Raw genomic sequence first — 14,556 nt, 5'->3', positions numbered from 1 at the left:
CCCAGGACAAAGGGCAGGACGGGTGGCCCGGTCCTCCCTGGTGGTGTCCGACCCCTGGTGGGGTGCACACACTCACACATACACACTCATACTTACACACACACACTTACACACACGCACACACTCTCACACACACACACTTACACACACGCACACACTCTCACACATACATGCACACACTTACATGTACACGCACTTACACACATACTCTCACACACACATTCACACTTACACAATATACCTACACATACACACACACACACTCACACATACTCACACACACAATACACTTACATACATACACCTGCATACTCTCACACACGCACACACACACTCACACTTACACATGCACACATACTCTCACGCACACACACACTCACACTTACACATGCACACATACTCTCACGCACACACTCACACACACGCACACACACACTCACACTCACACATGCACACATACTTGCACACACACACACACAGTCATCCTTCTCCCGCCCCCTCCCCCCGCACTGGGGACACCAGCCTTAGGCTGACTGGGCCCCATTGTGGTCCAACACCATGACCTCTCTGGCCATCCTCAGTGACCATCCTCTTTCCCCTTCCAAAGGTTTCTCTCGGAGCGGCCCCCCGGGGGCGCACACCAGCCCTCGACCCTGCCGGGACACCAGAGAGGGATCTCCTCCCCTTCCCCCCTCGCTTGGCGGCCATGGACATGCTCATTTTCTCGGCCTCCCACAAGCCCCGACGGCCTCTGCAGCCTCTGACAACCCAGGATTTTACTCGGGTCACTGCCACGTGGGGATTCAGGCAGAAGGACACAAGGAGACGCCGCTTACTCCACTTTTACACCCGTGGCTGGGAGTCTCCGAGGGAGCCCCAGCAGCGCTGGCCCAACCCTGTCCCAAAAAGAGGCTGCGGTGGAGAGAGCAGGGGTCGGAGGTCAGGGGGATATTTTAGACAAGGACTCGGGCCAAGAGCGGCCACGCTTTCCAAGGTGACCGGACTCGCTGCTCACCCCTAAAGGTTCTGTCCCGGCCCGGGGCCCCCCAGCTTCCTCCAGGTGCTGGCTAAGGGCGGACCCCCCACTGAGAGCCTCGGGCACTCGTACCCTTCCAGACCTGGAGGCTTTTGTCAATTCCAAGCAAGCTTCCCGCGTTTTCCCCAGAGATTTCCGTTCCGGATGTAGCAGCCGTCCAGGGAACCTTCCCGAGGGGCTCACGCGCTCTAAGAACTTGGACCCCAAACGGTGAGCCTTTCGCACGGGTGGGCCCAGGAAGCTCCATCTGCCCAATTCTTATCTATTTCTGTTCTGAAGAGACTACGAGAGCCCGGCATGGACCTAAAACCATCAGCGTGCCATGAAACAGAGAAAGTCGGAAGCCATGGGGGCCACAAGGTGTCCCCATCCCCACTCCGCTTCAACACTGTGTTAGAAATGAGCACTTTGGCAATAAGAGAAGAAAAGGAGGGAAGCCGATGATCACTCTTTGCAGATGGTGGCAGAGACTAAGAAACTCCTAGAAAAGCAGCGAGGTGGCAGGACGCAAACAGAGTCCACAGAAATCTCCAGCATTTCTGTTACTGACAGCCCCGTGGCAAGAAAAATTCCACTCAAAATGACTGTGGGTAATACGGAATCTCCCTGCCAAGACAGTCAGGAAGCACCGGAACACAACTACAAAAGGCTTTCCACACAAATAAAGTCGGATCTAATCAAGTGGAAGAATATCGAGTGCTCGTGGGTAGGCCGAAGGAATATGATTAAGGAAGAATTGTCATTTTTATCAATCTCCTTATTCAGTGCCGAACCACTCAAATGCCCAAGAAATGACTCCACAGAGCTGGAAAAAATGTTAATTCACTCGGAAGAAAATAGGTCAAGAATTTCAAGGGAACTAATGGGGAAAAAACGTCAAGGAAGGTGGCCTCGCTGCACCTGTGTCCCCGCTGCACCTGTGTCCTCACTGCACCTGTGTCCCCGCTGCACCTGTGTCCTCACTGCACCTGCACCTGTGTCCCCGCTGCACCTGTGTCCCCGCTGCACCTGTGGCCTCACTGCACCTGTGTCCTCGCTGCACCCGCACCTGTGGCCTCGCTGTACCTGCACCTGTGTCCCCGCTGCACCTGTGTCCCCACTGCACCTGTGGCCTCACTGCACCTGTGTCCCCGCTGCACCCGCACCTGTAGCCTCGCTGCACCTGTGTCCCCGCTGCACCTGTGTCCCCGCTGCACCTGTGGCCTCACTGCACCTGTGTCCCCGCTGCACCTGTGTCCCCACTGCACCTGTGGCCCCGCTGCACCTGTATCCCCGCTGCACCCGCACCTGTGTCCCCGCTGCACCTGTGTCCTCACTGCACCTGCACCTGTGTCCCCGCTGCACCCGCACCTGTGTCCCCGCTGCACCTGTGTCCCCGCTGCACCTGTGGCCTCACTGCACCTGTGTCCCTGCTGCACCTGTGGCCTCACTGCACCTGTGTCCCCGCTGCACCTGTGTCCCCGCTGCACCTGTGTCCCCACTGCACCTGTGGCCCCGCTGCACCTGTATCCCCGCTGCACCCGCACCTGTGTCCCCGCTGCACCTGTGTCCTCACTGCACCTGCACCTGTGTCCCCGCTGCACCTGTGGCCTCACTGCACCTGTGTCCCCGCTGCACCCGCACCTGTGGCCTCGCTGCACCTGTGTCCCCGCTGCACCTGTGGCCTCACTGCACCTGTGGCCACGCTGCACCCGCACCTGTGGCCACGCTGCACCTGTGTTCCCGCTGCACCCGCACCTGTAGCCTCGCTGCACCTGTGTCCCCGCTGCACCTGTGTCCTCACTGCACCTGTGTCCCCGCTGCACCTGTGGCCTTGCTGTACCTGATCTAAAACTGTTACAGAGCAGCGGCCATCAATGCTACGGGCCAGCACTTGAAACAAGAGGCTAAGTCAGTGGAATTGATAGAGACAATGGTTACTTAGCCTGGTGCTTAACAGGTCTCTAGTTCTGTACATGTCCTTAGTACTTACTATAGTTCCACAAGATTCACACCTTTGATAAGAGACCACATAAGCTTGGACAAACTCAGGGAGAGACAGAACTGGAAGACAGAGACCGTGGTGGCCGTCCTCCTGCCTCCCCCACAGAAAGCGAGTCACGCTCAGGAGGACCTCAAGAAGCCGGCCGAGGCAGAGAACACAAAGGACTGGTGGCAGGAGCACAAGCTCTGGGAACAAGGAGAGAGATAGGCCTCTAAGAAAGCTAACCAGGCCCCAAGAAAGGAGACAAGACTTGGAAAAAGATAATAAAGGATTTGGACTTTAACCCCTGGCTACTTGTGTGGTGATTACTGAACTGAAACCAAGCTGCTCCCAGAGACCCCAAGAAAACCCCAACAAGAGAATACTGCATTTTAAAGAGACTATTACACATCAAACCATTTGGTTCTGGCTAAGAAACAGAGCAGTCCATCAGTGGAACAGGTGAGATTCACAGGAAAAAATTGTCAATGACTATAGTAATCTAGTGTCTGACAAACCCAAAGACCCCGGCTTTGGGGATAAGAATTCACTGACAAAAACAGCTGGGAAAATTGGAAACGAGTATGGCAGAAAGTAGGCATGGACCCACACTTAACACTGTACACCAAGATAAGGTCAAAATGGGTTCATGATCTAGACATAAAGAATGAGATTCTAAACAAATTAGAAGAACATAGGATAATTGACCTTTCAGATCTGTGGAGGAAGAAGGAATTTGTGACCAAAGAAGAACTAGAGATCATTATTGATCACCAGATAATTTTGATTATATTAAGTTATAAAGTTTTTGTACAAACTTAACCAATGTAGACAAGTTAGAAGGGAAGTGACTAATTGGGAAAAAAATTTTACATTCAAGGGCCCTAATAAAGGCTTCACTTCTAAACTATATAAAGAAATGACTCAAATTTATAAGAAATCAAGCCATTCTCCAATTGGCAAATGGTCAAAAGATATGAACAATTTCCAGATAAAGAAATTAAAACCATTTCTAGTTATATGAAAAGGGGCTCCAAATCACTGTTGATCAGAGAAATGCAAATTAAGATCACTCTGAGATACCACTACACACCTGTCAGATTGGCTAAGAGACAGGAAAAGATTATGATGAATTTTGGAGGGGATGTGGGAAAACGGGACACTGATGCATTATTAGTGAAATTGTGAACGAATCCAACCATTCTGAAGAGCAGTTTGGAACTATGCCCAAAAGACTATAAAACTGTGCATACCCTTTGACCCAGCAGTGTTTCTACTGGGCTTATGTTCCAAAGAAATACTAAAGGAGGTAAAGGGACCCATATGTACAAAATTGGCAGCCCTCTTTGTAGTGGCAGGAAACTGAGTTGGAGAATGGCTGAATAAGTCCTGGTATATGAATGTTGTGGAATATTATTGTTCTATAAGAAACCATCAGGAGGATGATTTCAGAGAGGCCTGGAGAGACTCACATGAACTGATGCTAAATGAAGTGAGTAGAACCAAGAGAACATTGTTCACAACAAGATTATATACAGTGATAATTCTGACAGATGTGGCTCTTTTCACCCAGTTCCAAGGGTCTCAGGAGTATGGATCACAACAAAGCATTTTCACTTTTGTTATTGTTTGCTTTTTTCTTTCTCGTTTTTTTCCTCTTTGATCTGCTTTTTTCTTGTGCATCATAATGTGTAAATATATTTAGAATTGCACATGTTTAACCTATACTGGATTACTTGACATCTAGGGGAAGAGGGAGATGGGGAAGGAGGGAGAAAAACTGGGAATCCAAGGTTTTGTGAGGGTGAATGTTGAAAACTATCTTTGCTTGGTATTTTGAAATAAAAAGCTATTATTAAACAAAAAAATGCAAGCAGTGTGCCCTTGGGCAAGCCTACAATTGTCCCACTGTAAGATGGGGATCATGGGAGCACCCCTCCCAGAGTGATGAGGAACAAATGAGGTGATGTTTGTAAAAGGCTTTGCACGGTGCCTGGAACTCAGATGTTCCAAATGCTCAGTTAGGAGCAGTCCCTTCTTCCCTAGGACAGTGGACAATCCAGCGTGGGCTAAGTATGAGCGATCCTCCTCAACAGATTTCTGTACTGAGCAGCTGCCCAAGAAAAACCACATCAGAAGGAGAAAGGAAAAAAGGCGGCCGGCAGACAGACAAACGAGCCAACCAAGCAAACAGCCGGGTGCAGACACTGGGGTCTGCTCCACGTTCAGCTCCCTCAGGGTTTTCCAGCCCGAATCTGTTGGAAGGCGCCTCTCCGATCCCCTCAGCGAGACCCTTCACGATGTAGCTCGGGCCCCTCCCCTCCCCCCAACCTGCCTCTATTTGCGCTGGTTTCTGGCCCCAGTGTGGTCGCCCCGGAGACTCTAAGTCCTCTGAAGGTGGGACGAGGGCCTTTTCAGCATGTCCCGAGGGACACGGTGCCCCAGCTGAAGGGCGCTGGCTAACCCCGAGCTGCGAACGGGCCCGTCGTACAGGAGAGACCGGGGTACCAGGCAGACTTCTGAGGCGCCAGGAGGGGGAGCCGTGGCAGGGGAGCAGGGGGAACAGCAGAGTCTCTGCCCAGAGCGGGAAGGAGCGCTCGAAAGGGAAGCCAGGATGTCGAGTGTGACCAGTAGTGGGGATCCAGGACCTGGAGAAACGGGCACCTTCGCCCGGGCCCTCGGAGGCCCCCTTCCTCCCAAAACCTCTGTCTGAAGCCCTCAGGGGCTGGCAGCGGGCACTCTGAGACAAGGCCCACTCTGGGGCGGGGAAAAGGAAAGCCAAGGGAAGATCCTGCCCAGGCCAGCGGCTTCTGCCAAGGAAGAGAAGTGGGGGAGGCGTCCCACAGGATGAGTGCAGGACATGAGCTGGGGAGGAAGCAGCTACAAATGCGTGGAGAACCTCCCAGGCAAACGCAAATGGGCGCTGCCCACTGCGCTAAAATCTACACAGGGGACCTCTGCCTGAAGCTGCCAGTGATCACAGCGGGGCCTGCTCGAGGGGAGGACTGAGAGACTGGTCGGTCCAGCACCTACTGAGTGCTCTGAGGTCTGGGTCTCATGGGGAAGACGACATGCACGCGCTCACACGCAGAGAGGCAGCAGACGGGACGGGCAGCAAGCGGGCAGAGCCGGGTCCCACACTCGGGCCTGGGCCCGGCTGGCCAGGAGACGAAGGGTCTCGGCCGCAGACAATCAGGAAAAGCCCGAGGTGAAGACTGGAAAGGGGAGCTTCGGAGGCTGAGCTAGCGGCCATGGGAGCCACTGGGATTTGGGGAGTCAGGTGACCCCGGCCTGTACTTGGGGCCCTCTGGAGGGGCTTCCTGCAAGCCTATTCCCTCCCCCACCTGCAAAAGGCAGCAGACATCAGGAAAGGGGGACTAAGAGTCGGGGGGGGGGGGGGCGCCGCAAAGAGCTGGCCCGGAAGCCCCCACGACAGGGCGAGAAAGGCTCGAGAAGTGCTGGCCTCTACCTCTCCTCTGGCCATGGGCAAACGGGCCCAAAGTTCCTCCCCGCAAGGACTTTCTGCTCCAGCAACCCTGAGCCCAAAGGACTGAGGGAGAAAAGTGAGCGCTTCCGCTCTAGGGCCACCTTCCCTTGCCACGTGGCGCCTGAGCCATCAGAACTCCCGCGGGGGGCTGCCCAGGAGCCAGCCATGCTTGGGCACCCTCCATGGGCACAGGAAGCAGCCCTTCTGAGTGACGTCGTCCCTCCTATTTAGAAGAAAAGCCCCCTGAAGGCAGGAAGGGCCCGTCCCTTTGGCCCTGCTCCCATTCACTCCCGGAAAGGCGGCCCCTGGGCCTGGGGGGAGCTTGGGAGGAGGGTGGAGGCGCGAGGGGCGCGTCAGGGATGAGGGGAGAGCGGCGAGGAAAGTATCCGGCCAGGAAAGGCACTGTCCCAAGGGGGCGGCCACATCTTTGTCTTACCTGACCAACCATACACTGCCCCCGGAGGCCAGGCCCCAGGCCCCCCGAGCCCCACTTTTGGCTCAAACACTGACTCACCCCCGACGCCGGCTCCCATTGAGCCTTCTTGGCCCCAGGAGAGGTGGGGAGCTGGGGGCAGGCAAGAGAAAGCGAGCCCCCGGAGCGGGCCTGCGGCTCCGGCCCAGCCCATCAGAGCGCAGAAGGCTAGGAAAGCGAGCAGAAAGAAAAGAAGTCCCCACGGACTGGGCAGCAGAGGGGGCGCAGAGAGCCGGGACGACGCTCCGAGAAAGCGGGCCCGCGGCGGAAAGTAACCTTAAGTAAGAGGAAGAGGTGGTGGAGACAGCTGAGCAGGGACAAAAGGCACCGCAGCATAGAGTCATCCACAGTCACACACTGAAAGATAAGGCAGACAAAAAGCCCAGTTAACCCGCGGCCCCGGCGCAGCCCTCCGCATCCTCTCCTCGCTCATGCAGTCCTCCCGCTGCTCCTCGGCGCGCCGCCCCGCGCCGGCAGCCAGCCTCCGCCCCGACGGCCCCGCGCAGGCCACGCTCATGCAGAAGACCACGGGCTGCCGGCCGTCGCCGCTGTGACACAGAGGGGTTCCAGGGGCTCAGACCCCAGGCCCCTGGCCCGAGGGGGGGGGTTTGCCATCGCTTCCCCAGCATCCCCTTCCCTTCACCCTGGCCGGGGGGCCGGGGTCCCTCCACGGGAACTGCTCCAAAAGCCTCCACAAACCAACCTGAGACCACGACAGAAAAGGGGTGAGGTGGCGGCCCGAGGAGCATGCACAGCCAGACTGGGGGCTCCTCCCGCGGGGCCCAGATCCTCTGGGGACTCACCTTCAGCTCCCGGTTAAAGGTGTCCATCTCGGAGAGCTTGGCGGCCGTTTCCCTCTCCAGGGTGTCCAGCTGCTCCTTCAGTCTCTGGCAGAGACCCTCCTTCTCCAGGGCCTTCTTGTGGACAGCGCCAACGCCCAGCTCTGAAACGCACACGGGCACACACGTGAGCACTCGCACCCACGCACCCACAGGGTCACTGTGTCAGTGGCAGGGAAACTCCCAGGCCGGGGCCGTTTCTCCTGAGCCCATGCTGGTGGGGAGGGCTGCCAGCACACAGCAGACGGCACGGGCCACAGAGCCTCAGTTTCCTCCTTGTCACAGCGCCTCTCTCACAAACCAGAGGCGATCTGTAGGGAGCCAGACCAGCGCCTGGCACACAGAGGGTGCTCTATAAATGCTCTTCCCCTCCCCAGGCCCTGATGGCAGCTGGGAGGCATTAGGGAAAGGTGGGCCAAGACCAAACTTCCCTGAACTCAGACATAAGGAGGAGCAGCAAAGGAGCTCCGAGTTCAAGTCCAGCCTTAGACACTCACTAGCTACGTGACCCTGGGAAAGTCACTTAACCCTGATTGTCTCCAAAGGGGAGAAGGAGCATTTATTAAGCACTTACAATGTGCCACAGGCCATACGTGGTCCTGGAGATACAAGAAGGGTCAGGACAAACCAGAAAGAGTGAGGGGGCCCAACAGAGGGGCAGCGAGGGGCACTCCTGCAAGTTCAGCTCATCAGGCCAAGTCGGGGGTTCTGTGATGGAGATCAAGCACTGATGATATCAACTAGAAATTCTGCAGCGCTGTGAGCACTTTGCACCTGCGCCCTGTCAGGTGCTATGGCTCAGATGCTGGTCTCACCCCCATTTTAGAGAGGAGGAAACTGAGGCTCCGACAAGTCTATGGATTCATTCAGGGCCACAAAGCAAGTGAGCATCTCTAAGGAGGAACTGGAGTCTGCCCTCCCTCCTTTCTCTCCTTCCTTCCTTCCTTCCTTCCTTCCTCTCCTTCCTTCCTTCCTCTTCCTCCCTCCTTTCTCCCCTTCCTTCCTTCCTTCCTTCCACCCTTCTTTCTCCCCTTCCTCCCTCCCTCCCTTCCTTCATTCTTCCCTCCCTCCCTTCCTCCTTCCCTTCCTTCCTCCCTCCCTTCCTTCCTTTCTTTCTTCTTCCCTCCCTCTCTCCCTCCTTCCTTTCTCCCTCCCTCCCTTCCTTCCTTTCTTTCTTCTTCCCTCCCTCTCCCTCCTTCCTTCCTTCTTTCTTTCCTCTCTCCCTCCTTCCTTCCTTCCTCCCTCCGTCCCTTCCTCCTTTCTTCCTTCAGAGCATCACAGAAAGGAGCCGAGGGTCAGGAGAAAGAGAGCAGGAGAAGCTGCATGCCAGGAGAAGCCCTTTCCCTGAGGAATGCCACCATGCCAGCAAAAGCAGGGGCTTAGACAGGGCCTCCTGAAGCAGAAGGACCCCAGCCTCCAGGGCACTCAGAACCACAAATGGGGCCTGAGGCCTCCTGCCCCAGACCAAGACAAGCCCCTCACAGACGCTGGCTGTGAAGAGACCGTTTGGCACAAGAAACAAAAGGCCAGAGCCAAGGCCTGGTGGCCTCTGGGGAAGACAAGAGTGACCAGTTTCCGTCCCACACAATTTAGAAAGTTTCCCAAGGACAAAGTCACTGCCGCCCAAAGCGGAAAGGAAAGTTAATTGGGAACCGTGTCCTGAGACCCTGACAGGGGTCGCCGCTCCCACTGTTGTTAATGCAGCTGATGAGCCCAAAGGCCATTGAGGGTTAGGGTTAGGGGCCGGCAGCTGTCAAAGGAAGAAGCCCAGCCATCAACAGAATAGAAATAAATCGGCTCCAAGTCACTCCTCACTAAGCAGGGAGACCAAAGCCGAGGAGCTGGTAGGCCCCGCTCACACCCTTAGATTGGTGCATCCTTGAGGGTGGACGCATGAGGAGAGGGAGCAGAGGCCTGGTCTGGAACCGCAGTCCTGGAGGCAGGGGACTGAGCACAGACTCCCAGGCCCACAGAGAGGGAAGAAAGGCCTGCGCCTGCATCTACACAACAAGCTCCTGAGGACCATTAACTGGGACACGGCTGCAGAAACGCAGGGACCCGAGGGAAGCTTTTCCAGGCACGGCTTCCGCACAGGCAAATCCCCACCCCAGGGGTGCTCCTGGTGGCTGGAAACCTAGAGTCCCAGGCTCGGTCCGCAAGGGCTTCATTGAGCCGGCTCGCCCGTGTTTTGCCAGGGAATGGCTTTCTGCTTTTTTAACTGGGAGCTGGGGTGGGGGGAGAAGGCTGGAGAGAACGGAATCAGAGGAGGTGTGTTGGGAGAGGTCTGCAAGAGCTGCCTCCAAGGGCAGGGCTGGAGTGAGGCCTCGGGGAGGCCAGTCAGGAGACTCACGGGCTGTGCTGTCCGGCTGCAGGTGCTGAACCCTGTCCTGTAAGCGCTGCTTCTCCGGTACCAGATAGACAAGCTGGTTCTGAGACTCCTTTCAGAAAAAAAAAAGCAACCCTTCATTGGGGAGGTGCCATATTTCCACACTGTTGTCTGATTGCTTCCAAATAAGCCCTCCCTTTCCCGCTCTCCTGAAAACAGAAAGCAACATGTAGCGCCAGAGCAGGGGAGGGGGCACACGCTGAAGGGCAGCCCCAGGCAGGGGCCAGGGGAATCACCTGGAGCTGCTGCTGAAGCTGAGTGATCTCCAGGACTCCCAGGTCACACTGCTTATCCAGGACATCCAACTCACTCTTCCGATTCTGTTTTCTCTGCCGCATATCCTCGAGTCTCCCTGAGATCTGCTGATGTTTGCCATTCTGTCCAAAGGTCAAGAGAGCCAGTAATTAGAGCAGGAAAATAGTACAAGGAGCCTTCCTCAGAAGAAGAGGGCATCTTGAAACTAAATGGGAAAATGCCATTACAAGACAGATAGATCTGATAGACTGAGCACCTAATGTGTGCTGAGCAGTACAGTGAGAAAGACAGCCCCTGACCTGGAGGAGCTCACAGTCTGAGGAAGATAGAAATAGTGACAAGAGATAATAAACAACAGAAAATGGAGAACAAAAAACAGTCTCAGTGTTCAGTGTTCAGCATTCACTCTCAGTTGGAATAGTCTTGGGTAGGACCTGAAAGAAACCTTGGAAGCTCTTTCCCCATCTCTCCTCACTCAAGATCCTTTGGCCCCTCTCTCTTCCATTTCCCAAGGATTTAATGATCACCCCTTTGCTTATGATCTCCTTCCTTTCCTGCCCCAATCTCTCTGCTGACCAGCCCACCCTAGCACGAAGCTCTCACCAGCGCTTCCAACTCGAGATGCAGACTCTTCTTCCTTGCTTGCAGTCGGACGATTTCTTCCTGTTCCCTATTCCGCTGACTGAGAAGCTCCTGTCGACGAATTCTCTCCCATTCCAATCGGCGCTGACGTTCCAGCTCTTGTTTTGCAGCCTTCGAGAAAGAAACAAAATGACTGATGACAAGGTAATAATGTGTGAAGTCCCTCACACTGCAAACCACAGTGAGTTCAAAAAAAGAGGCAAGCTTAGAGTCATATTATAAACAGTTTGCAGCAATAGGCCAAATTATTAACCAAAAGAGAAAAGAAATCATTGATTCCTTGAAACAGAAACTTTTTTGCATGAATGAAATCATGTAGACAGAACCGGAAGAGAAAGTGTGGGATTGAGGGGGAAAAAAAATCTTTGTATCCAAAGTCAAATGAGGGTCTGCTATCCACGAGAAAAGGGAAATAAGACAAATTTTAAGCCTCAGCCCCATCCCCAGTGCACAAGTTGTCAGAAGCATTTGCTAAGGAACCACTGGGATTTTTTGCACAGGGGATGACATGGTTGGACTTGCAATCACTTTGGTGGGTAGAATATCGAGTAGAGTCAGGAGAGACTTGAGGCAGGCAGACAGACCCCGCGCGCCTTCCCTAGCAGCTACTGCCATAGTCCAAGCATGAAAGGACGAAGGTCTGTACCAGGATGGGAGCAGTGTCAGAGGGCAGAAGGGGGCATGTCAGAGATGAAACTGACCAGAGGGGCTGCAGAAGCGAAACTGACCAAAGGGGCTGCAGAGGTGAAAATGACCAGAGGGGCTGCAGAGGTGAAAATGACCAGAGGGGCTGCAGAGGTGAAAATGACCAGAGGGGCTGCAGAGGCGAAACCACCAGGCCCTGGCAATGAGGGCCGGCATTGCTCCTTTGGTGCCCAGTGGGAACCTAATCAATACTTGCTGACTTGACATGACGCTGAGACTGCAAACCTTAGTTAGCAGATAGTCTAATCACTCTTTAAGATCCACACAGATCGGCTTAGGAGAAGGGGGCCTGGGCCTGGGCCTCCTCCATGGGCACCAAGTTTACCAGAAATTACCCTCACCAAGAGGCTCCTCCTCCTCACCACTTCATAGCCCTTAAGTCATCATGCACAAAGGACCCCAAGTCCTCATGTGCAGAAACAGCTCAATGAAGCTGCTGCAGCTAGTTCCGAGCTCCAAAAAAGGAAGGCGGTTTGGGGGTCTCATGGAAATGCCGGATAAGTATTTTCTTGGCATTATCAGTTGTTGCTGACAGACGATGGATACAGGCAGTGGGTGGAGAGCTGGCGTCCACAACACGAGACACGGTGGGGCTCGGGTTCTTCTGCCTTGGCTTTATCTGGGCTGAGGGAGCCTGGGCAAGTGCTTAAACCTCTCAGGGCTCACAGGCAGAACGGTGCTCTCGGAGAGTGAGCAGAACAAAGGAAGACCCCTGTGGACAGTGTTCTGCACCAAAGGCAACCCCGATCAGTGACTCTTCCTTCAGGTGTTAGGGTAAGGCACACAAATTCACGTAAAACGGAACTGAATTCTCATCAGCAGAAGGAAGAGATGAGACTTCAGCTGGTCCTCACACACTTTTGCCAAATGTGCAGATGGAGGAACCTTTCCTGAGCAGGGGCCTTGCAAACAAGGGACAGGCAGAGACAGTCTGTGGTCTCTCTCCCTTGGGTAAGTGTCCAGGGAGTGGCTGAGAGTCACTCACTCAAAGCCTGAGTGAGTTTAGTTGCCGAGGTCCCTACAAAGACCTGGCTGGGAACAGAAGGGAAGATCTAAAGATTGGAGGCAGGAGGGTTTCATCTTGGGTTACTGCACGGTGATCTGGGAACACATATTGGGCTCAGAAAGTGGCATCTGAGAAAGGGATGATGATTTAAATACAGGTAAGAAAGCCAAGTATGGATGGAGGGCTGCTAATGAAGGCCACTCTCCTCCACCTTCCACCTTTTGTGTGACCGTCCCCCCACCCCAAGCCCATCACTCATACAGCAAGTGAAGTTCAGGCCTTCAGCATCCTTCCCCAAGCTTTACACACATGTAAACAGAGAAGGCGAGGAAAGGGAGCAGGGACTCATAGCAAATTCTGCCTCACTGACCCCTGGGAAAGTATTTGGCTAGTCGTCTAAAACTCATTAATGAGCTCGCAACCAAAAGCAAAGCCGAGAGACCTGACTCGGTACCTCTGATGTCTACAGACAGGATAGGGGCACACGTTCTAGGAGACCCGAACCAAGGAGGTAACTGGTGGTGGGCGGCCTTGAGATTTGGAGGGTGGAGGCTGCCGAGGGCCCCTTGGGCCAAAGGCAATGGACAAATCCGGGGAGAGGGGAGGGGGTCTAGGAAGAGATCAGAAAAGAACACATGGAGGGAAAGCCACAGAGGCAGAGACGGAAGGAGACGAGAGGGCTGTAATCCTTCTGCCCAGAGCGCAGTGGCTAAGGTCTTCTCAACTTTCAGAGATGATCATTTCTTGTCTCAAAACGGGCAAAGGGCCCCTCTCAAAAATGAAGTCCTGATAGGGGCCTGAGTGGGTCCCGACAGAGAGGAAAGGGAGTCGGGCACAGGGAATGAAGGAGGGCGAGGGAAGGTAGCACTGCAGGAACGTGATGTGAGGTCACCCACTGTAGCCTGATCAAGCTTGGGCTTTCCTTCGAAGGCCAACAAACCAAAGGAGAAGAGAAATGTCACAGACCCAGGCGAGGGACCCCCCGCCGTGGACCTCGATCAGTCGGCATGGGGTCCCAGAGCAGCCTCTGATGCCGAGTCCCACAGACTCAGAGCCACAGAGCCAGTGCTGGGAGTCGCCAGCGACGTGAAGGAGGAACAGAGGCTGGGGGCTGCTCACGGGCAAACATGGATAAAGGCACGTTCCTTCAGAGCTTCTGTCGCAGTGGCGGCAGCCCGGACCAGCAGGGGCCAGCTCCCCAGGCCCGGGCCACCCCAGGGCCACCCCAGGGCCCCTTCCAGCCCGGAGACAGTGGGACTTGTTGGGGAGAGTCTGGGGGCCACATGTCAGTCAGGGAGTCGGTCCAAATAAGCCGAGCACTGCCTGTGTCCCAGCCCCCGGGGAGGAAGCCCCAGCACAGCAGAGCCCATTACCTCCCGCCTCTCTGCCTCTCTCCTGCGCTCCTCCTCCCGCTGCCTCTCCAGCTCCCGCTGCTTCTCCAGCTCCAGCTGCCGCCGCCACTCGTGCTCCTGCAGCAGCCGCTGCTTGCGCTCCAGCTCCTCCTTCTCCTTCTGCGCCTTGCGCTCGGCCTCGCGCTGCTGCTGCTCCAGCAGCACCTGCCGCCGCTTCTCCAGCTCCAGGTTCCCGCGCTCGTAGTTGGCTTTGCGCTTGTCCTCAAAGGTCACTAAACAGGCGACAGCAGCGTGAGTGCCAGGAAGCCCCCAGCTGCGAGCTTCCCCCACCCCTTCACAAGGACCCCGAGTCGGGCCGTGGCTCTCGTGCGGACTCCTCTCCGCAGCCCGTGGAGGGTCCCCGTGGCCGCCCC

The 14,556-nt window shown here is 55.3% G+C and overlaps 1 protein-coding gene and 1 long non-coding RNA gene across 2 annotated transcripts in view; both read right to left on the bottom strand.

Annotated features, from left to right (window-relative positions):
* Window positions 1-14,556, bottom strand: part of ITSN2 (intersectin 2) — a 59,912-nt gene that overhangs the window by 20,236 nt on the left and 25,120 nt on the right. The window contains exons 12-17 of the mRNA XM_051974073.1: window positions 14,165-14,415; window positions 11,042-11,191; window positions 10,420-10,560; window positions 10,148-10,235; window positions 7,762-7,901; window positions 7,235-7,315 (exon numbers count right to left, since the gene is read on the bottom strand). Coding sequence (XP_051830033.1) covers window positions 7,235-7,315; window positions 7,762-7,901; window positions 10,148-10,235; window positions 10,420-10,560; window positions 11,042-11,191; window positions 14,165-14,415 — 851 coding nt within the window. The remainder of the gene's footprint in view (window positions 1-7,234; window positions 7,316-7,761; window positions 7,902-10,147; window positions 10,236-10,419; window positions 10,561-11,041; window positions 11,192-14,164; window positions 14,416-14,556) is intronic.
* LOC127547275 (uncharacterized) lies at window positions 470-2,486 on the bottom strand. The gene is made up of 4 exons (XR_007950144.1): window positions 2,472-2,486; window positions 2,250-2,283; window positions 2,125-2,141; window positions 470-2,061 (listed from the first exon to the last, which is right to left on the bottom strand). It is a non-coding gene; the product is annotated as an uncharacterized LOC127547275 (long non-coding RNA).

Source organism: Antechinus flavipes, chromosome 2 (assembly GCF_016432865.1).
Source record: "Antechinus flavipes isolate AdamAnt ecotype Samford, QLD, Australia chromosome 2, AdamAnt_v2, whole genome shotgun sequence".
NCBI classification, from domain to species: domain Eukaryota; kingdom Metazoa; phylum Chordata; class Mammalia; order Dasyuromorphia; family Dasyuridae; genus Antechinus; species Antechinus flavipes.
Note: the sequence above shows the minus strand (reverse complement) of the source record. Positions and strands in the feature narration are given on the sequence as shown.